Here is a 22,171-nt window from a genome sequence, read left to right on the forward strand (position 1 = left end):
ATTACTAACACTGTGCGTGCCTATTCGTCTTTCAGTGGTCCCCTGAGTGTGAAGTGGATGGAGAGGGAGCACTTTGTACGCTTTCGATGAGAACCTGGACGAATAGTTAGTGAAAAATATTTTCCCCCTTCAACTAAAATCAACAGAATTTTAGTTGAGACAAAAAAAAAAAAAAAGAGACAACGAAAGATTATGGATGTTGGGGTCTTGTACTGCAGACCCCTCAGACCACTGTATCACCAAATAATGTACTGTGGAAAAGTATTCAGTGTTCTCAAACATTTTTAAATTTTTGTTTCGATAAAACCACACGCCTTGTGTAGTTAGAGCAAATTTTGATAGTCCAACAAACAGTAGTGCAACTCCAACTTCTACAACTCCTCTGAAGTTTCCATGTCCACTTTGACTCTTGTTATGAATAATGCATTTTTAATAAACTGAATTGGGATTTCATTTAGTTCTATAACAGAGTCTACCCTCCATCACTATCTAGACTCATCTGGTCTCTGTTGATAGCAACATTTACTTTAAAATTACAGTGTAGAGTCCACCTCCATATACCTGAAGGCGTGTAAATTCTAACCTGGCTATATCTCCTGACAATGTTCTTAGGAAATGTATAGGTTCGAAATGTGAAGAAAGTACATTTGAAGAAATCTTCTCACTCATGGTTGTTGAAGTTAGAAAACCGAAATAATTTTAAAATAGTTTTTATAATCCTAACTGTGAAGTTCTGTCACATTTGATGTCAGACAATCAGGAATTTATTCAGGTTATGAAAATATCTGGTTTCAGCTGTAAATATGTCCTATGAGACGTTCACACAAATAAACATCTTTATTGGCAAGATAAATATACTAAACACTGAAATGCTGTAAGAAAGGTTACATTTTACAAGATCTAAAGACTGACAATAATATATTCAATTTGCCGTTTTTTTTTACATATACAAGTATTACATTTTTAGGGTGAAAACACACGACTTATTAAAGGTGACTAAAACATGTATTTTAGGTCAATACTGTTTACAGCAAATTAGTGAAATAAAGGGAAGCATTTGCAGATATGTGTGCTTATTTGAAAAGACTGTACAGTTCAAACTTTTCTTAAAAGAGAAAATGGCGGAAATATACAGTGAGAGACAGATCAAGATTAATCAGTGCTAATTTATAACACAAGACCTTGTTGTCTTACTGTCATGGAACATGTCATGGAAAATGATCATGATTACTCCATGGTTCTATAAGACAATACTATTAACATACAAACACTTTCTCTCAACTAGTACGTCAAATTAAAACCACAATTGTTCTTGTTGGACAGAATAATTTAAGAAAATTATCAAATTTAAACATAACAAATCTATAATTTACTTTTAAACAAGTAAGAACAATGAGATAATCAATAACTATTCTCAGTAGCATTGATTATGCTATAATACCCACATTTGAATAAATAAGCTAAGCTATAAAAAAACAGTCAGTGCTTGAAGTAAGTGTCAAACTGTGTTTGTGTTTTTAGAAAAGATACAAATGGCTGCTTCTCTCAAATCTCTGTGGCAATAACATCCTCATAAGTTTGTAACCCTGCACTGTATCTGAGGTCCAAGCCCAGCTCTGTTCGGCTCTCCAGCTCGGCCGTCAGCTCCTTCAGGATCCTCTCCAGGTCTTTGTTCTTCTTGTGCATCTGCAGGTAATTGATCTGGAGCTGCTTCTGGTATTTGATCACCCTGTCTTTCTCCTGGTTCCAAGTCTGCCTCTCCAGCTCAAAGTTGCTGACCATTTTCCCCTGAGCCTTCTTCTCCTCTCTGAGCTCCTGCTTCAGTCTCTCCACTTCTCTTTGGAGTGAGCCGGTGAAAATGCACTTCTTGTTCTCTGACCCTCGGACCTGGTCAAGGGAGTCTAACTCCTGGATTGGATTTTTAAGTTCAGTGCTTTTCTGCAGCTTCTGCTCTTCAGCTGCAACAAGATCCTGTTTGACTTGCTGAATGTCTTGCTCCAGTTTGCCAATGTTGTCTCTCAGAAAATCAGCCTCAACCTTTTTGCGCTGAAGTTCATTTTGGTACACCTAAGCAAAAAGGGAAAAACACAACTAGAAGATTATTATCATTTCTTTTGTTAGCTAATAATTGTTGAACCTAATAAAGGTTCCCTTAAATTTAGAAGTGAGGATGGTATTTATGTGTCACAACATGAAAATTAAAAAAAAAAAAGAAAATCCTATTTTGGCAGGTTACAGTCAGATTCAGGAGTAGGAAAGTGTACTTTTTGTGAACATCTGTTCTATAATACAACTGTACTTACCTCAACCTCTCTGGTGCATGACTGGAGTTTGTCTTCATAGACCTTGTTCTGTTGCTCGAGCCTCTCCACTTTTGCTGTGTTTTCCTTTAGTGATGCTTTGAGACTTACAATCTCATTTAGCTTGTGGCTCACGTCCGCTTGGCAGTCCCTCAGTTGCTGCTTCAATAAAGAGATTTCTCCTGACTTCTGACACACCTACATTTCAACAGAGATGATGGTGATAATAAAAGAAGGAAGTTACGGTTTCTATTTTGAAAATTTGAATTTGGAAGACAATGGAGAATAGTTTAAGCTTTTCCTTAAACTGCAGCATATTTTAGCAGTGGCAAGGTATATTCTGCACAATTGTAGCTCAGTAATATTGTAACTTTAGCGGTATATTGAACAATAAAAAATATATCCTGTCCAATCAAATTTTAGTATATGTGTGCCTAATCTGCCCAGGTCCTTCAAAATTGGTACAGCAGTCCTTTGTTCAGCTAGCTTCTTTTTTGGCACAGTTGGCTGTAGTATATGGGTTTGTACTTATTCTAGCTGGATTTCTTGTTTTAATAACAATTGCATTCATTCTCAATACACAACAAGATGCACTTTGTACACAGTGCTGTAGGTGACACGTTTGGCCAGAAATGGTGGAGGAGAGAAGAATAAAACAACTTATTGAATTGTAAACTTTGGAAATATTTAGGAGAGAAAAATTTTTTTTTCCTTTTTATCCCAAAGGACAGTCATTTATTTTGCATTCACCAACATGGTTCTCGGTTCAAGACAATACAGTTTGGAGTCAGTAGGGGGCACCTTAATGGCTGTGGTAGACTCTGGTGGTGCTCATTTCCACACTGTGTCTGTTCTTGTTTTTACGTATGTAAATGTTCCCAAACTACCAAATTTCACTGTCTTGTGTATTCACTTTATTTCAGCTAACTCGACAGCAGTGCACAGCAACAGGTGAGGAAGGCGCCATCCTACGTTACTCTATGCTGCATACGCAAAAATCTCTGGTCCTCACAGAAGTTTACTCAATCATGATTTTCTTTAAACCTTGGTTCTTGCAACTAGCCTATGGCTACAGCCATATCAGCTGAAGTGGCTACATATGCCACTGACCTCCCACTGGGTTTCCTCGAGTGTTGGCATGAGTTGGGTGCTCTCTTTCTCATATGACCTCAGTCTGAGTTCAACGAGGTCCTTCTCTCGCGTGAGCTTCGAGAGATCTTCCTGGAGCTTCCCATTTTCTTTCTGCAGACAAACACAATTCCCACTTAACAATTTCCTGCAGGATATACACCTCCCAGTGCTTTGTTTCTCAAATAAATCAGTGCATCATTTGCTGCATCATAACTAAAATTGTGGATGAGTAGAAGGATGAGGCTTAAATAGCAGAGCTGAGGAGTCAGGTTGGAGCTGACCTGGAGGTAGCAAACTTGCAGTTGAAGAGCCTGGTGGGTTTTTGCATTCATCTGAGACACTTCTCGCAGCTGTGTGGTGCACCGCTGCTTCAGTCCGTCCATCTCCTCTGCGCAGAACTTTTGTCTCTCCTCAAACAAATGACACGTTTCTGCCTCCTTCAACTCTAAACTCACCTGTTGTGAAGTTAAACAGTCAGAAATGAATCGCTCGCAGGCTTATTTTGATCATGCTGGGTGCTTCTTTCATTAAGTGTAAGTACCTGCAGCTCCTGAAGTTCATTTTCCCTCTCCAGCAGTCTCTGTTCTAGATGCTCAATCAGCAACTCATCTGTCGTTATGGGGGACCGGATCCCACCTGCCGTTTCTGAAAGAGTTCTTGGTTCGTCTGCAGACAGTGGGGAGCCAGCATCCTCATTAGCCTTAGAAGCCAACACACTGCTGCTTAAACAAGCCCTGTAACTGCTTTCGAGGTTTGTGTTATTTCCATTGACCCATGGAGGGAAATTGGGCTGTTGTCCTTTGCAGAGGCTGTTTAGCAGACCTGAGCTCCCATCATGCTGACTGACAAGGCCTGTGGAGGCTCTTAGACTGCCACTGGTGCTGTGGGTAGGGAGGCTAGACATTGAGTTACGCCCAGAGTCAGAGAGAGTTCCTGAAAGGCAGAAATTACATCACAATTATTTCTTGTCATTTAAATTTAGGGCAACGTTTTACCAGAAGGCTGACAAAAACCTAAGGGGTCTTGTTTGTGTCCAACATTCGGAGTGCTTGCTTTCCTCATGGGACAGAGGACGTGGCCAGTCTCTGTGGATGAAGCCGTCGTTGTGTTCACCGACTTGAAGGCGGTGGTATGGACGAGCGATTTCTCAGCAGGAGGCTGGAAGAGTAAAAGAATTCCTCTTAGCTGACAGCACAGCAAATAGGATGCCATGTTAGAGAAGATTTGATAAATGACGCTCTTATCCTTCAAGCTAAAGAGTTTTTAAACTTCTTCTAATAGAGTTACTTTCAGAAGCTGGGTCCAATCGAGTAAAATAATGTTCTTTTTTTGCCTTTCATTGTGTCATCTCACATCAGAAATGGAACCAGTGATGCATGGAGACCTGCTGTACTGTAGGCTGACTCTTATGTGAGCCACACAGTTATAACTGTAAGTAAATTTCTTTGTATTAACTAAAGAAGTGAAAACTCCTTTTTTGGAGCGAACCTATAGTCCACATGCCCCGTCTGTGCATTTAAAGGCTGTCACCAGCAGTACCACAGCACCATACCTCCCCTCCTGCTCTTTCTGTACTCCTCTCCTCCCCTCTGCAGCCTACATCTCCCCTCCATATGCTGTCTGAGCAAAGATGAATAGCCCCTCTCCATGATATTAATAATATGAGCTATTGCTGAAGTGTAAGAGGCAAGGCTTGTGAGCTCAGCATTCCTTCTCACTGACTTCATGGCTGGGATGCCTTTTTGTGGTTTTTCTTTCAAACTGTCAAATTCTCCCCAACCCTCGATCTCTCTCTTTCTCTCTCTTATCCCCTTTTGTCTGTACTGTTCGTCCAAGGAATAAAGACATATTGAGGAAAATGCTTTTGCTTATGTATTCCTGGCACAGAAAGTGCCTCTCTGAGAAGATCGGGGCATTCTTAGGTCATTAATCTAGATGATTAAAACACTATAAAGATCTAAGATAGGCTATGAGAAATGTCTGTTATTTATTAATTATTATAGGGCCTTCTGTTTATTTTTTCATTCTCCACATGACTGCATGACTTGTGGAACTTCTAGGAATATGCTTTTTAGAAATCGAGTCAGATGATTTGTACCGTTCTTAAGTCTGAATGCTAACTATTAGGCTAATAATAGCTAGCTGCAGCTGAGTGTAACAATTAACATTTGACTGAATTAGTCCTTTTTATAGCAACAATTTGCCGGGTCAGTGTATTGCAGGAGACCTCAAATGGAACTTGAGAGCTTACTTGAGAGCCATTGGGAAAATGCACATAACAGGTAGGCTCAAAAACTAGAATGTTTTTTTGCTGGTCCAAAGGAGATTTTTACATAGACTGTCTTAGAAGAAAATTATTTAGCAAGTTTTTTTTTAGTTTTTTTTTTAACTATCTTTAATATGTGGGACTTTGGATGCTTTTAAACCTGTACATGTGGTGCACCTAAAAATGCCACCACATTATTTTGGTTGTTTTATGATTTTTGAAATATTTTCATGTATAATTTATTCTATTTTTTTTTTTTCCAAAAATGAACAAATTATATTTTGTTTGCATTTCGGGATTTTAATCTGCCTGCATCTATAGTGCTAGCTTTCCTGTGGTTGGGATCGGAGTAGTAATGGCGAAGCGGAACCTTTGTTTGGGGGGCGTTGCTTCCGGGTTGGTTTTGGGGCGGAGTTCCGGATTTACCTCCAACGCAATCTGGATGCTAAAGGCAGTGCTTCAGTTTTCATTACTGACTTCTATTTTATTATCCTTCAGGTCAGTAGACGGTGGAAACACACCAAAAATACTCTGTAAGATGTTTACCTCTTATTTGACCAGTATATAGCACTGTGTTGCGCTTTTTGTGCACTGTTTTGCCGGTAGTTGCCAGTTTTATCAGGCGAGGATTAAGTTGGAGGTATGCCAGCACGCGCTGGGAAGGTCACACAGGGAAGGTGATTAGAAGGCCGTGATATCTTATTAACTCCGAGTTTTAAGAGTTTTATTTTGCTTTTGTTTGAATAATATTCAGTGAAAGTTGCTTGTTGACTCATAAAGTAGCTCGGAGCATGAGAGTAAAGTGAGTCCAGCCAAAGTTAAAGGCAGATAAACTATTTGTTCATGAAGTGTGGGAATTGAGGTTTAAGGTGAAACAATGCTAAGTTAAATTCTGTATTTGTTTTGTAAGATTGTAATTCTACTTTTGATCAGTATTCAGTTAAAATCAGTATGGATTTTAATGCTTGTGCCAGTTAATGCAGAGTTAAATGGAGTAAAGCTTTAAAACAGATTTATCCTGTTTGACACACTATACCAAGGTATACTATACACTATACCTTGCCTTCATCTAAGTGAAGGATGGAAATGTGAAAAGGATAATGTGTGAAGTTAATTATTACTTGTGAGAAAAGTAAGTCAGGTTTATAAGACAATGGTTATGTAAAACATTAATACTATACACTGTAAAATATTTGTTTGTTAACAAATAAAGAAAAACGCAATCTGGATGCTAATGGCAGCGCTTCGGTCATCATTGCTGACTTCTATTTTATTATCCTTCAGAATGTGCTCATTACTGTTATAGCAGTCCTGACACTCGGGGAACATACAAATGTGTCAAATGTAGCAGGGTTTGAATTTTGAATTGGTGCAACTGAGAATGACAGATAGGGTGCGTTCACACTGCAGCCTGAAGTGACTCAATTCCGATTTTTTTGACGTAATGCGACCTGTATCCAATCTTTTCATGGCAGTGTGAACAGCACAGGTCGGATTCTTTTTCGAATCTGACCCATATCCAATACGTATCCGATTCCGTATACGTATCGGAATCGATACATATACGATTCCGATACGTATACGTATCGGAATCGTATACGATGAATGCGACCTAACGTCCAGGTCGCATTCATCCGAACTGAACGTCACTGTTTCTCAACAAATCTCACTATTCTGCGTCCTGATACGCGCAAGTGGGAAGAAAAACAACAACCATGACGGAATATATGAGGATTAAGTTGTTAATATGCTGCTCCGGCCGGATAACAACTTCAAATATGTAAGCTAAGCTCCACCGTTAGCCTCCATGTTTACTTCCGCAAACACTGAGCACTTCTTCTTTTTATGGCAGTTGGCAGAACACTTAGAATGCTGACGCTATTGCGCCCTCTACTGCGCATGCGGGACACTTTCAGGTCGTTTGCCCGTTTACACTGCAGAACGCATACAGGTCGCAATTACTGGCAGTGTGAACGGCCCCGGCAAAAAAATCGGAATTGAGTCACTTCAGGCTGCAGTGTGAATGCACCCATAGTTTGCTTACATTTTATAACTGAGATCAAGGCTTTGTAATGATCTGCCTACAACACTGACTTAGTTATCATCCAGCCCCTTTGGCAAATTTTGTAGTATGACTGGACTCACTGCCCATTTAAAAGACCTCATTGTGCTTTCCAGCCTGATCTCATAAGCAACACTTTCTTATCTTATTCTTTCCTCATGAAGCCATCTACTTTGTGAAGTACAACATTACCCCCGGCAGTGAAACACTCTCGCATGATGCTGCCAATCCCTAAATTTCACAGTTGGGATGGTGTTTTCAGGCTTGAAAGCAACCCTTCCCTTTTTTTCTCCAGATATAATGTTTAAAACGGTAAAACACTTCCATTTTAGATTTATCAGACCAGGATGTTTCTCTAAAAATTATAGAATTTCTTCCCAAGCAAACTTGCAAACTTTGATCTGATTTATGTTGTTTTTGAATATGTGGCCTTTCAGCTCATCTCAAGACTTGTTTTACTGTGGCTAATGACTCTCTTACCAACTTTAGTGAGCATCTTCAACAGGACTTTTGAATTTGTTTTGTGCGTGATACCCACATTCACTAAAATACATTCATCTTTGGGACACAGAACCCGTTTCCTTCCTGAACAATATACACTTTATTGCTAAAACCATTCATGCACCCATCCAAATAATTTAATTCGGTATTACAACCAGCTTTATAGCCACAGGTGAATAAAATTCTGCACCTATGTATGCTCTGTTCTCAAAATACATCTGTGAAAGAGTGGCTTACTCGCAGGAGCTCAGTTAATTCAAGCATGGTGCAGTGATGGGATGTCATCTGTGAAACAGGTCCTTTCATTAAGTTTCCTCTCTGAAATCCCATGGTCAGATGTTTGTGGTATCATGAACAAAGCAAGTGCCAAGTACAGCATAGAAAAATCAGAGTGGGGAGTAGCACTGCATAGTGTGCGGAAGTCACCAACTGTCTTCAAAGTCAAAACTTAAATGCAATGCAAAGTGTTGGATGCATTAGTATAAAGCTTGAAGGCTCTGTACTCTAGAGACCTGATCTACATATTGACAAATCATGTTTCCTTGTCTTGCAATCCAATAGATGAGGCTTGCCAATATATTTTGGACTGCATTTTGCCAACTGTAAAGTTTGGTAGACAAAGGATTGTGATTTTGTGTGCTTGGCCCTGAGTTTTAGTGAAACAGACTCTTGATGGTGTTGTACACTGAGATTGTAGTGTACAACACGATAGTTTTATGCTCCTGATTCTGTGGGAACAGTTTGGGAATCATCTCTTTCTGCACCAACACAGCTATCCACAGTTCACGTGGCCTTAAAGCCTTTGCATTAAGTATGTGATGATGGTAATGTCCAGGTGTGTATGGGGAGCAGCGACCTATATACTCACACACACATACATATATAATTACAGGGATGCTTCCACCACCACCCCTCCCAATCCCTGGCACCCCACCCCCCCACACAGACTCTCATTCCCCCAGGTGGGTTGGTGGCTGTTCATCTTAAGCTCGGTGCCCCTACCAGAGGCCTCGGAGCTTGAGTGTCCTTTGCAGTCTCTTTGGGGGTCACTGCCCTGAGTTTTGAAACTGCAAGATAAGAGGTTTGTTTTTGCATGTGTGCATAACATCTGCAGCCTCATTAAACATAAGGTTTTGCTGATTGGTTTTCAAGTATAAACCTTTCAAGGTGGTAGAGAACATTTGTGCTAGCCATGCTGCTTTCTTTAGTTGTCACTGAGAATCATTGAATGGTTCACGGATTGGCATGTAAAAGTTCAGGTAAAGTATGTTTTTTTTTTAAATCAATGAACATGCAGGATAATTCCAAACTCACCCTTTCTAAAATCTTTCCTGGCATGAACAGCAGTTTTGGTTGCGATCGTCCATCAGAGTCCTTGTCTCTACTCCCAACATCTTCCAATGATCTCTCTCTGTGGTGCGTAGACCTCGGTTTATGGTTCACCTTATGTCACACAAAAACATTTCCCCTAAAACTGATGTTTCTGCACATTCCGTACAAGGAATTCTCACTCATACTTACAGTATCTTACCTTAATGTAAAAGAAATCTTCACTTCTTCCTGACCTAGAGTGGGAGAGGCCTCTGGAGTGATGAGTGGTGGAAGAGGAACTCTGAGCAAAGCCACACTTCAGTAACCCATCAAGATTGCACCCTCCACTCTTCCTGTGAGTATTTGTCCCCTCCTTTAACCGATAGTCAGAAGCCTTGCAGTGCTTGCTGTTCAGACTGTTTCCAGCAACAAGGCTGCTGACGCTACCCATGGTCCTGCAAGCACAGGTGTCGACAGGTCCAGATGGAAAACTTACAAAGAACTGTATGGGTGACACGTCTCATGACACCAGGACATTTCTGACATTGGCCTCATCTGGGAGACAGAAAAACAAGACAAAAAACAATCAAGATGTAATATGTCTATGCTTTGTTACATGCTTAAAAACAATTTCTAACAAAATGAAAATAATAGTATTCTTTAGTTTTTCTAGGTTTATGAAAGGTGTTTGAAGGTTTTTCTTTGGTCTTTGGCTGTTTCTTTTTTTTCATAAATGTTCTGTACAATTCAATTTGGGCTTAAAAGGCAAGAAATTTGTACAAAACATTAGTTGTCAGAGCTAACAAACTACCTACTGCACATAAAAGCCTCTGAAAATCATGTCTTTAAGAAGTAGTTGAAAAAAAATCCATCAGAGACCTGAAACAGGACCTGACAGATGCCTCATCCGTTAGTTAATCGCCCCCTCTGGGAGAGATTTTGGTTTGAGATCTTTTACATATTTTTCTACAGACTTATTGGAAGGGATTATGTTGTACTTGTGAAAGATTGTTCATAACAATATAAAAGTTGTTCCTTGCTAAATTATCTGTTGTATCTACTTTGTGCAGGCACCAAACTGGCTCATTCTTTGAGTTTAGGTACATTTTTAATCTTGATTGTTTCAAAAGACAGTTACAGTTTTGCATAGGTGAGTACATACTATATACTCCTCTGGGACATAAAAACTTTATAGTTACAGTTCAATCACTGTTTGTAACCATCAACAAGGTCCTGGCATTGTTCTGACTGATATTTGCCCACTCTTTTTTATCAGAGTGGGTAGAGCACATTTAGATTAGCTGAGAGGAGCCAAGCTTTTAAAAGTGATTCATACATTTTCCAAAATACTGCATTTTGGAAGCTATTCCAGAAGGTTAGTATTACCTTGTATGTCCATTTCTAAAACTGTTTTGATGATGGTGTGGGATCATTTTCCTGCAACCAACTGTAGCCAAGTTTCCACCATCTGACCAAAAACTGCCCCCTTCAGAAAAGATTATTTTGATTTGGATGTCCAAGAACAACAAACATCCAATCAACAGACATCTATATTAAAAACATCAAACAATGAAACTAGAAGCTAGAATATTCTAGATTAGAACATCACTGTCATTATTCACAGTGAACAGAGTTTAACATCAGCAAAGGTTTAGAGTAAAGGTATCCAAGTCCAGTAATTGAGAGCCACTGTTCTGCAACATTTAGTTGCACCCCTGGTCCAATACACTTGATTCAAATAAATGGTTGATTATCTGGCCTCTACAGAACTTGATGACTTTCTGAGGGAGTAATCCAGCCTGTTAATCTCACTTATGTTGAACCAAGACTGCATTTCAAAGTTGTTTTACTCTTGGCTCATAAGTGCTATGCTTGAAGACTCTTGGCTTCAAGCATAGCACCATCTAAGCTGAATTCTCATCAGCTTAGAGGGTGCTGATGAAGAAATCGCCAATGTCAACAACAGACTCAAAATTTGCAATTATCCACAAGGAAAAGACAAACAATTTCTGGAAAGATTTTCTATGATCAAATGAGACAAAGATTCACCTCCTTAGTCACAATAACAATAAAAATATTTTGAGGAATCAAGCTGAGTCTCAGTGCGCTGGTAACATCATGGACCTGGTTGACATTAAGCTTCTGGAAGGCTCTGAGTCCATAATGCCCTATTGAACCTTCTTGAAATTTAAAGAATTCATGGCAGGAAACAAACCAGTTCTGCCGTTCACTGAAGTTGTATTTTGTACAGTCAGTCTTCCAAAGAACAGGAATACAGCAATTAAATCATTAAAATTCCTTACATACAATAACAGTAACACCAATAAGAAGTAAATGTTGATGTCAGAGCAGAACTGTCTTAAAAGAACACCTAAAACAATTTCTCTGAAAATGTTTAGGTAATCAAAACATCTAGATTAAAAACATTCAAATATAGAGGCTAAAGAACACAGTTAAACAAGATGACTGTAAAGAGTACTGGACCTGTCAACAGAAGATTTTCTTCCTTATTGACCAAAGCTCTACTTTTCTCTTCACGTTTTTTTTGTAATTTCATAGTATTTGCTGCTATTTAATGTTGAAGCATTTGATGAGGAAACAGATGTGCTTAGATTTGCATAACAAACTGGCTGAAAATAGTCCACATTGGCGTTTTGCCTAGATTTGTACACCTAGATTCAACCTGCTGCTGTAGAATTTGACAAATAACCTTTTGGATGACCTTCCTGAAAACAAACTGGCCACTATGCTAGGCACCAATCAACTCAATAGTTGGCTGTAGCTTCCCTCTGAATGACTTCTGGCAATGGTAAAACATCAGATATATTTTTTTGTTACTTATATCAATATACATTGATGAGATGTTGGTAAATCTCTTAAAAAAGATTGTTCTATATGTATATATCATATGGAAATGTATGTTTAATGCAGTTTTAAGGCATAATTATCAAACCTAAAAATATAACTCATTCACACTAACTCTTTGAACTAAATTAAGCTTGTAACCAAATCTGCGTCTGTATTTTTTGCTTAGTTTACCAACCCATTTATCCATTGAATTACCATCATTACTATTCATGCTGTCTCACTCTCTCCACCTCCTTTTGCAAAGCAAACAGATCGCAGATGTTACTATCATGATCTCTAACCCACAGGGGAGAAGTCAGCTCTGTGGGTGAGCTCTCGTGGCAAAGGGCTTCTCACTGCCTGATCTCTGCTCTTTGAACCACCTGGTCCTCTGGCTTTAAGTATTTTATAATAGCCACAACAACAAAGCACGGAACATATTTGTGTACACTTTATTTGACACGGGGTTGTAACCCAACAGCTTTCACTGTCCACTTTCCCGAGCACGGTGTGAGAAGGAAAGTCTTGAACAAAGGCACAAAGAGAGCTTATGAAGACTTTTATCATCCCGAAACAAAAGGAGGTGAAAGATGTAACGACAAACCTCACGTGTCATGATGAGGAGAATCACAGCACCATCAGCAAGAGTGTGTAGTAGAAACTATAAAAAAATTCAGTGGAAGTGAAAGAAAAGTACAGAAAATTTCAATATATTCTAGAAAAAATGAAAATGAAAAAAAAAAAAAAAAAAAGAACATGCTCAGTCACTGTAGATAGTTAAAATTATGACCTGCACAAATATACTGGAAAACAGTCTTCCCTGTCACTCTGGTAAACAGTCTCTGACATGGCTATGTCTTACTGAGCCTGTGTGCTACTAAATCCACAGACCCCACTATCACTCTCAGATATCAGCAACCGGCCCTGACAATGGATCGGTGTAATGAAACAATAGATTTTACTTACTGCCAGGCCAAACTAAGCACCCATATCTTGCCAAGCCCCTACAGAGTCATCCATCCAGTCCTGAAGGAAACAAGCAGCCAGGCATGTGTGCATGTATGAATGGACGAGGTGCAAATACAAACACTACCACCCTGGCCAGGAGGGTCTGCTAACCGTCCAGATAAAAGGGGGTGGGTCTTCCAGCTTGTCTAGTCAGCTTGTGCCGAGTTTTGCATCATAACTGATATGGAAATTCAGTTGTGTATCTGTGTGCACCAAAACGAGAGTGTGTGAGAGATAGAGACCTCCCACTCCTCCCTGGGGAGCTGGTGTGTAACATGTGCTCCCATAGAACCGGCGTGTGCCGCTCAAGTGATTAACTCCCAGCTTTCACAAAGGATCTTTTACACCCTCAGTGCAACCCCCCCCACACACGTTCTCTCTGCATACTGCCCCGTTAGTGCGTTAGTGCATCGACTAACTGTGTAATAACCATTCATCCCTCCCTCTCCCTCACCCTGTTAGTCCCTCCCTCCACCCATCCATCCCACTTGCTGCCCTGCACCCACCCTGAACAAACAGTTCATCTGAAGGAGGAAAAAAAGGCGCTTGCCCTCTATCTTTTCGCTCTTTGTCTGCTGAAGTGTGCTGTCTTTGTGTAAGCCCTTGTGCGGTATTTGATGCATTCTCTCCCCTAACAGCAGAACCGTATTTGAATGTTAAATAAATCACTACTACTGAAAATTACTACTGTTCCAGACTTATTAACTCAAGCCTTCAGAACGCATGGGTTTTTAGACACTTTTTTGTGTCTCCACAAGTTCAACACAGACTAAACTCTTGCTAGAGCGAAAGTATAATGCAATCAGAACAGCAAAATAAAGAATGAACAGCACCCCTATGAAAAAAAGAAAACCACCCTCCATTTTTGTAACTCAGATAAGTTAGCAAAAATACATTTGTATTTAAAAGATTTGTGGAGAATTGAGTAAAATCAACTGTTTTAGCTTTGCGTCATTTTATAAAGTTATTCCCTTTCCAAAAACATACCCGTAGCTTTGATTATTTCATGCATGTTTGAGAAATTCTAAAATCTCCCATAGCAACCATTTGGGGATGTCTAAACACTTGGTCTCACTGAGCACCACATTTTCCACACTGCCTCTCCTTCTTACAGAGCACCTCTTCCCTGCAACTCTCCCTCATCGCTCCTTCAGACTAGCGCCAGCAGCGATTAGCACCTGGTGGAACTGTGCATCCGCTGAGTTCATCATATGAAGTACTTCTCTGTGCAATTCAGGTAAGAACGTTTTTAAATGCTTAATGGCGAAACACTGTTGTGAGGATGTGCTGAAGGACTGACGGAAAAAGCAGGAGCTTCTTAAAGAGACAGATACCCAGTTTCAAGGCGTGAAATTGCAAATTTAAACTATACACTAAAACACTCTTTTAAGTTGAGCATAGTGAATTGCACTAAAGTTTCTGTGATGTTACATCAGACAGTCTGAAGCCTTGATTCATAAAATGTTTGCAGAATCTTTTGACCCACTTTTTGAGTACTCTCCAGTGTCTCTGCTTCAGTCTTTCTCAGCTGTACTCTTCACTCACCCTTTCAGCTGGCTGCACTTGTTCTGCGATCAGTCCTATTGAAGCCTGTTAGTCTGAACAGTAGCACTTCCACTCACTTGCTTTTCACAGGTAGTTGTTTTCACATCTATTTGATGCAAATATATACTTGATTTTGTATTTCTAGGATTCCAGTTTTTTACCTGATAACAATAGGTTTGAGGTACCAGATTTCAAGGGGCATTGTTTGATTCAGGAACTCTAGTGAAGTGGGGATGCGTGTATTTGTGTATGTGTGGGCGCTTGCATATATCTAATCTCATATCTGACTGGCTCCAGGTCTGTCTTTGTCTGGACAAAAGAGATTTGTGTTCACTGAATATCTATGTGATTGTGAGCAGAGGAGGGACTGTGTGCATGAAAGTGTGTGTGTTGGGGGCAGCATGGGTGGGGGTGTCGACCTTGCTTTTCGAGCCGCAGCTGATCTGCCTGACACAAAATCCTGAACCCCCCCTCAAACACCTCCATAAGAATAGCTGACAATAGACCCTCTGCTAGCCAATGAAAGACACACACTGTCATGCAGCATGGCCAATCGATTAACACAGACAGTAATAGGCAGTAATGTTAGGCAGTAGTGTGTTAGAAAGTTTGTGGATTTATACCTGTCTAACAATGACCATAAAAATCTGTTGTCACTGTACCTCTGTACATCACCGCTATGCCAGATGGCATTGCTTTAATTCACACTGTCTGTATGGTAATTTCTAACAGATGCATGTATAATCTATCTAGTTCAATGTCTGTTTTTTTAGGTCAATCTCAGTTTATTGTTCTTTGTGTATGCCTGCTGTCTCAAGCATGTCTTGAACTTCATGCAACAGTTGTTTTGAATTAAAGTCCAAATTTATAGGCTTAATCTACATAAGCTTTTGTAGTTAAACTAAAATATTTTCGTTTTATGGAAATATCTTTACTGAACATTGCAGACTGAAAACCTCAAGCAAATTCAGACAAAATTGCCATTTTGCATGATTCTGAAAACTGACCCATGCTGGTTCAGTCAAGGACAAGTATTGGATCAGGTTCCCAATCAAGACAATGTTAAGTGGTTGAAGTCTTCCCGACTAAACTCGTGTCCTGATGCCTGTAGTTGGTCTGTCTGTGAAATTTATGAGGCCAGGAGAACAGTTTTTTTCTTTTTCCTAGTTAATTTCACACAAGAAAACGCAGTGAAAGGTGTTTTTTATTAAATTAGCGTTAGCTTCCCACTTTATTAAACTGCTCCACATGATAACATTATCACCTGGAGCAAGACAGGAGTTTGTTGAATAGTGTGGATAAAGATATGGGGATTGTTACCGAAATGCCCATATCTTTAAACATACAGTGTTGGCCTGCCCTTTTGCTGCTACAGCAGATTAAACTGTTTCACTGTCTACAAAGTTTACAAGTGTGTCATGGTCATTTTTGATATTTCTTTGAAAAGAGCATTTGTGAGGCCAGACATTGATGTTGGGTGAGAAAGTCTTGCTTGCTGTCTAACTGCTTTAATTCATCCAAAAAGCCTCCTTTAGGTTGAAGTCTGGGCTCTGTGTTGACCATTCAACTTCCTCCACACAAAACCTTCTGTTGGGGGAAAAAATTGGATCCATATCACATAGAAAAAAATCCTGATAAGCCTAAAAATTTCAGTTTCATTTTTTATCATTCTTGAATTTCAGATTTGACCTTTGCGACAGCCATATCCCTATAGCAACCCTAGAACTGCCTTTCACTTTACATGGGTACAAATTTATTTAGAAAAACAATTTAAAGTTGATCTATTTTCCATTAATGTTACAGAAAAAGCCACTTTCCCTCATATGAGAAAATTCTACAAAATTGAAACTGTCATTTACTCTTCTTTTAAAATGTGCTGCCAATTTTAGCTTCCCAGGTGGAAGAATAAAACATAATTAATTTATATATTTTATAAACATATTGAATGAATAAAAAAATTTAAATCAATTATTTAATGACCAAATATCTGAATAGCTTAATAAACAGTGTTCTACTAATATTAGACTGCTGTACAGTCGCATACAAAATGCTGCACATGTTCCTCCTGTTGTGATGTAACACATTAGATAACTACAATCAATCTGTTGTTCACACAAACTAACTAATGATTTACAGGTACTACAGAACCTCCCCCCCGAAGGCACGACAGCACAAACTCAATTAAAAACTTAAAATTAGAAGAACAGAAAGCAGCTCATGTATGACAACCGAAAGGATACAATGCTGGAGACTGAAGGGCTGCTTAGTTGAATTATTGAGAGCTAATACTCTCTTTTTCTGTCATTCTCAATAGCCTGTCAAGGTCTAACTGTCTCTCTTTCTCTTTTTTTTGTTTCTCTCTCTCTTTCTGTTTCTGTCTCTCTCTCTTGCACTGGACTGATGCGTGGATGAGTAATATGGCCTCCAGCAGAAAATCAACTAAGAATGAAGTGTGGGTTAGGGACAGTCATCTATCTTTCACTTTCACAGATAACATGTCTATCTGGCAACCAACTTCACACTCCCCTGCACATGTGGCTGCGCATGCACACACAGACACACAATGGCATCCAATATCAGCTAATTGGGTAATCCTTTTAGAGCATTGTAAAGGAGATTGAGCATGAATGGGGCTTCAGTGGTGAAGTGCAGAATACCAGACACTCATTAGTGCCCCAGAGTGAAGGAGATGGAGTACCAGGCACAGAGTGAGGAGCACGGGCAGAAAGAGTAAGAGACAGAGATGGAGAGTCAGGGAGGGTGAGAGACATTTGTATTCTGTGCGGCTAAACTTGTATTATATATTGATAACTGCTGCCCAGCATACAGTCAGTGTTTCCTCTGTTCAGGGTGCGCAGAAAGACTCAATCCTAAGCCAGCGAGTAAACATTTATAACTCATTATTTTGATCTCAGCATGTTCTGCTGCAGGCGTATAACTGAATCTTTGATAAGGGGCCAGCTTTCAGTGAAGGACCCTCCTGTTGAAATTAGATTGCATTCAAACACCGTTATGTGCATCCAGATGAGACATTAGGTCGTCTAAACGATCGACCTCCTCGGGTGTTAATAGATAAGGAGGATCTGTGAATCACCGGCCAGATTTGTGTGGCTGACGAAGTAGAGCTTCTAAAGTGCATATATTTGCATAACCTTGTCAGTTAGGATAAAGCTGAAAATGCATTTTAATGGAGCCTAAATGAGAGCATTTAGCACTACAAGAATGGGAAGGAATGCAGAGAAGTACATGAAGTCCTGAAGTAAAAAAAAAAAAAATCTGAAAGGTTTTAAAGTTTTGAAGTAATGCATCTGCCGCTACAAAATATATTATTACATCAGGCCTCCTGAGGGTAATTTACAGTTATACAATGCACTAGATGTCCTAAATGGTTATGAATAGATGTATTTCTCTGGTTTGCTTCAGCGGTTCAAGGTCAGCCCTGCTGTCATAAAATATTTACTTATTGAGCGTTTCTTCCATCTGAGAAAAGTTGTTGCAGAAGCACTATACCAAGAAGCCTTATTTTTAGACATTCTGGAGTATTCTTCATGCATTAACCATGAATATATACTGTTTTCCATTACTTCTATGAAATAAAAAGGGCTATGGACACACTGAAGGCAACATTTCATAGCTTTATGCAATCTCTGAGTATGTGTGTGATAGAGGCTACTGAATAATTGTCACTGAAATGCTCACTAAAAATAATTTTGGAGGGTTTGGGATATTAATAACAAAATTTGTTGCAGTTTAAGATAAGATTTTAAGTGATATTGGTTCTGTCAATTTCTATTGTTATTTTCAGCTGTATAGTAGTTATATGTAAGGGTTTGTACGACTAAAAGTTCAAAATATTGTGGCTGTAAAAAGTTCACAAATTTAAGTTAGCATCCAGCTTTAGCTAGTTTAGCAACAGTGATAATTGCTAGCAAGACTAACTTCTCAATCCTGCCCAAGTTGATTTTAATGAACAACTAATATAAGTTGTTGTCAAATGAATTACAAGCCATAATAGATTTGCTAACTTAAGTAAATTTTCAAAAATATTTGATGCTTGCCTTCACTAGTTTAGCTGCAATGATCATGCTACAGAAGAGAGAGGTGAGCTTCTTAACCATGGGGTGTTTGTTAGTGAATGGCAGATTATAATTCTCACAGTTTGTTTATTTTGTACGTTAGGACAAACTGGATGAGCAAAATTAGCGGCCTGTCCATGTGTGGAAAAATGTTGCATCCACGCGTTCAAGTGCGAAACCCCACATGTCTAAACGCTAACTATTAAACTAATTATTTTAACAAAAATAATGAATGACTTCAATCCAACCAAATTAAATACTTTCAAATTTACACAGACTATGTTTTGTTTAAACTCAAAGTTTTTCTTATCAGTTTTGCGCTGCAGCCAGTTATGCTTATAATAATGCAATAATAAGTTTTAATTTACAATTTTTTTCCAATCACAAGTAAATGAAGTTTTTTTTTGTAATCTATAAACTTTCATATGTTGGCATTTATCTGACAATCACAAAGCCCTCTCTCTGCTTATTAAAATTTACTTCATTAAATACTGCTGTATCCCAGAATGGTGATATTCATAATGTGGTGGAAAAGAAGAAATAATGATTTTTCTGGCATTGGGACCCTCTGACCTGCAAGCTGCTGACTCTGATAAGGTTGTCATTCTTTAGCGCAACCTTCCTCTTTTCCTCCTAAGCTGTGTGGGTATGGGTGCATGTGTGTGTGTGTGTGTGTGTGTGTGTGTGTGTGTGTGTGTGTGTGCGTGCGTGCGTGTGTGTGTGTGTGTGTGTGTGTGTGGGTGGCGTAATATGGGAGTACAATGTGCTCACTTTCAGTCTGTATCATTCCGAAAGCAGCTGGAAGTATGTACTGCATACGATACCTGTCCTCAGCTCTAAAATCAAAGCCTAAAGGACCTTCGTGATGCCAATTGTAAACTGCACAAAAACTCTGCAAGTTAGTTTAGCATTTTGGAGTCTTCTACCAGACGGGAGGAACTGGTGTTTGAGTTTATAGGATGTGCAAATCCTAGCAGAAAACGTTTATATCAAATTACGGTTAGCCTCAGCGAGATCAGGGGATGATGCACTTCCCTGACAGAGCCTTCAATCATGAGAGGATGATGCTATGTTTGGTTATCTGGGACAGTTATTTTAGGTCTTCTTTAGTAGGTCATTACAGCTTACACTGATTGTCATTTCCTACATTAATGAAGCTCAAGGCTTAAATTGTGTGTATAAATGAGGAATAGACCATTTTGCAAATAAAATACTCATATCTTCTTGAACTCTACAGTTAAAGAAAACAACATGTCTGCCTCTGTATGCTTGTGATTCTGTCCCTTCCCTGTGGTTAACTCTACGTAATATTACAGACCAGACCGTGGAAGGACAAGCCTAAACAAGTGGGTTTTACTTACCCACACACTTTGTCACAATGTGGAGCACTTCACAATCCCTACGTGTCTGAACGTATTCCTTGCTGAACACAGGTATGACATTGTTGTCGTTTTTCCTCCTTCTTTTGTTGTGATTTACCACAGCAAGCAGGAGTATTTAACAGCAGGAAAATGCGCTAAATTCTAATTCATGGTTAAAACATTTGAGGTTTCTGTAAATAATGAGGCATTTTAACTAAGCTTCATTTTGGGTTCTTGATAATTAATATAAGGAGCTTAAAGTTCAGCTAAAAATCAAAAAGAGCGATTCTGACAATTTGTTCACTGAAAGCAGCAAAGAGCTAGGAGGACTCTAATGTTAGAAAACTTTGAGCAACTAACAAGCTGGAAACAAACAGACTCTGTAACGATTTATTCCATTTTAAATCCAGTCAATCAACCATACCTTCAAGTCCCCGAAGAACTGACTTACCTCCATTATGATCTGTGTGCCCTCACAATAGCGATCAGTGCTGCTGCCACTCTGGACAAACACCCATTAGCTGGATGCAGACTTGGAGAGCTAATGTGAAAAAAAGAAAGAAAGAGATATCTGCCTTTATTGCTGATGTTCTCTCTTGGTCAACTCGTCACTCTGTTAACAGCCGTTGGGTATGTCACAATCAGACCGGCCCACCTTCCTTCCACTGAACACTGTCACATTCCTCCATAAACACACTCCTTCCATTTCTTTCCTTTCTATCCTTGTTTCCTCCCCTCCTGAACTCCCTCCCACTTCACTCTGAACATCCACCTCCCCGGCTCATCCTCCCTCCCATTGTTTCTTCTTCTTTTTTCTTTTTTGCCTTGGTCATCTCATATTTACATGTCTTATTTGCTGTGCATTATTTCAGTGCTATTTTCCTATTTAAATTAGCTGTTCTCTTTCTCTTTTTTTAACCACATTCTTTTCATTTTCACCTTGGTTCACCTTCTATTTCTCTTTTCTTGCCAGGAAATTACTTCAGTCTCTACACGGATAAAGACAGCAGCTCATCATCCCTGGTCAAACTTTTAAGCCCTGCATTCTTTATGCAGGTTGAGTATATATATATATATATATATATATATATATATATATATATATATATATATTTGTGTTTAGTAGAAAATAAAAAAACAAGTTAAAGCCAAAATAAAACATAAAAAAGCAAATTTATTTTTTTAGCAAAATCTTTAAAGGCAAAAATTTTAGGATGTTTTTTTTTAGATTTTTTTTTAAAGAAGTACAAAATTGTGAAGTGGATATAAAAGGGAATCTTTTTTTTAAGTGTACACATACAAATCTGAAGAGGTTATTATATTTTTTCCCTTTACTATGAAACTCCTAAATAAAATCCAGTTTAGCTAAGAAATAAAATAAAATCTAGATGTTTTTGTAAAGTCAGCAATTGAGAAAACCCAGTAAACATTACAATTTTACACCTGGTGTCTCTACACTGTAGAGGCACTCAGTGTTTCGGCTGTTCTGAAGTTATCTGGAGGCTTGTTCCAGATTTGTGGCGCATAGAAACTAAATCTGCTTCTCCATGTTTGGTTCTGATTCTGGGGATGCAGAGTAGAACAGAACCAGAAGAACTGAGTGGTCTGGAAGGTTGATGCAACAGATCTTTAGTATGTTTTGATGCTAAGCCAGTTCAGTGGCTGATAAACTAACAACAGTATTTTAAAGTCTATTCTCTGAGCTACAGGGAGATTTCCAACTAATTCACACATTTAGTTTAAAAGTAGCTCATCTTTTGCTG

General features: G+C 39.0%; 1 protein-coding gene and 1 long non-coding RNA gene across 2 annotated transcripts; one reads left to right on the top strand and one right to left on the bottom strand.

Annotated features, from left to right (window-relative positions):
* Positions 1 to 822: 822 nt before the first annotated feature.
* lzts1 (leucine zipper, putative tumor suppressor 1) lies at positions 823 to 21,488 on the bottom strand. The gene is made up of 9 exons (XM_014988704.2): positions 20,860 to 21,488; positions 9,792 to 10,126; positions 9,575 to 9,703; positions 4,445 to 4,589; positions 3,973 to 4,364; positions 3,713 to 3,886; positions 3,411 to 3,542; positions 2,304 to 2,498; positions 823 to 2,067 (listed from the first exon to the last, which is right to left on the bottom strand). The coding sequence occupies exons 2-9, from the start codon at positions 10,020 to 10,022 to the stop codon at positions 1,546 to 1,548; spliced, it is 1,920 nt and encodes a 639-aa protein (XP_014844190.2). The 5' UTR covers positions 10,023 to 10,126; positions 20,860 to 21,488; the 3' UTR covers positions 823 to 1,545.
* LOC106918728 (uncharacterized) lies at positions 9,602 to 14,657 on the top strand. The gene is made up of 3 exons (XR_001418453.2): positions 9,602 to 9,676; positions 9,830 to 9,926; positions 14,541 to 14,657. It is a non-coding gene; the product is annotated as an uncharacterized LOC106918728 (long non-coding RNA).
* Positions 21,489 to 22,171: the final 683 nt, after the last annotated feature.

Source organism: Poecilia mexicana, unplaced genomic scaffold (assembly GCF_051168715.1).
Source record: "Poecilia mexicana isolate PSO_F unplaced genomic scaffold, ASM5116871v1 scaffold_9, whole genome shotgun sequence".
NCBI classification, from domain to species: Eukaryota; Metazoa; Chordata; class Actinopteri; order Cyprinodontiformes; family Poeciliidae; genus Poecilia; species Poecilia mexicana.

What these genes read in the sequence shown, in the direction of transcription:
- lzts1 (XM_014988704.2), bottom strand. Translation starts at nt 10,022, where the DNA reads ATGGGTAGCGTCAGCAGCCTTGTTGCTGGAAACAGTCTGAACAGCAAG. An exon ending in CAGGAAAGATTTTAGAAAGG is followed by an intron (nt 4,590 to 9,574) that starts GTGAGTTTGGAA and finishes TTACTCTTCCAG; the next exon opens with CCTCCTGCTGAGAAATCGCT. An exon ending in TCGAGGAAACCCAGTGGGAG is followed by an intron (nt 2,499 to 3,410) that starts GTCAGTGGCATA and finishes GTTGAAATGTAG; the next exon opens with GTGTGTCAGAAGTCAGGAGA.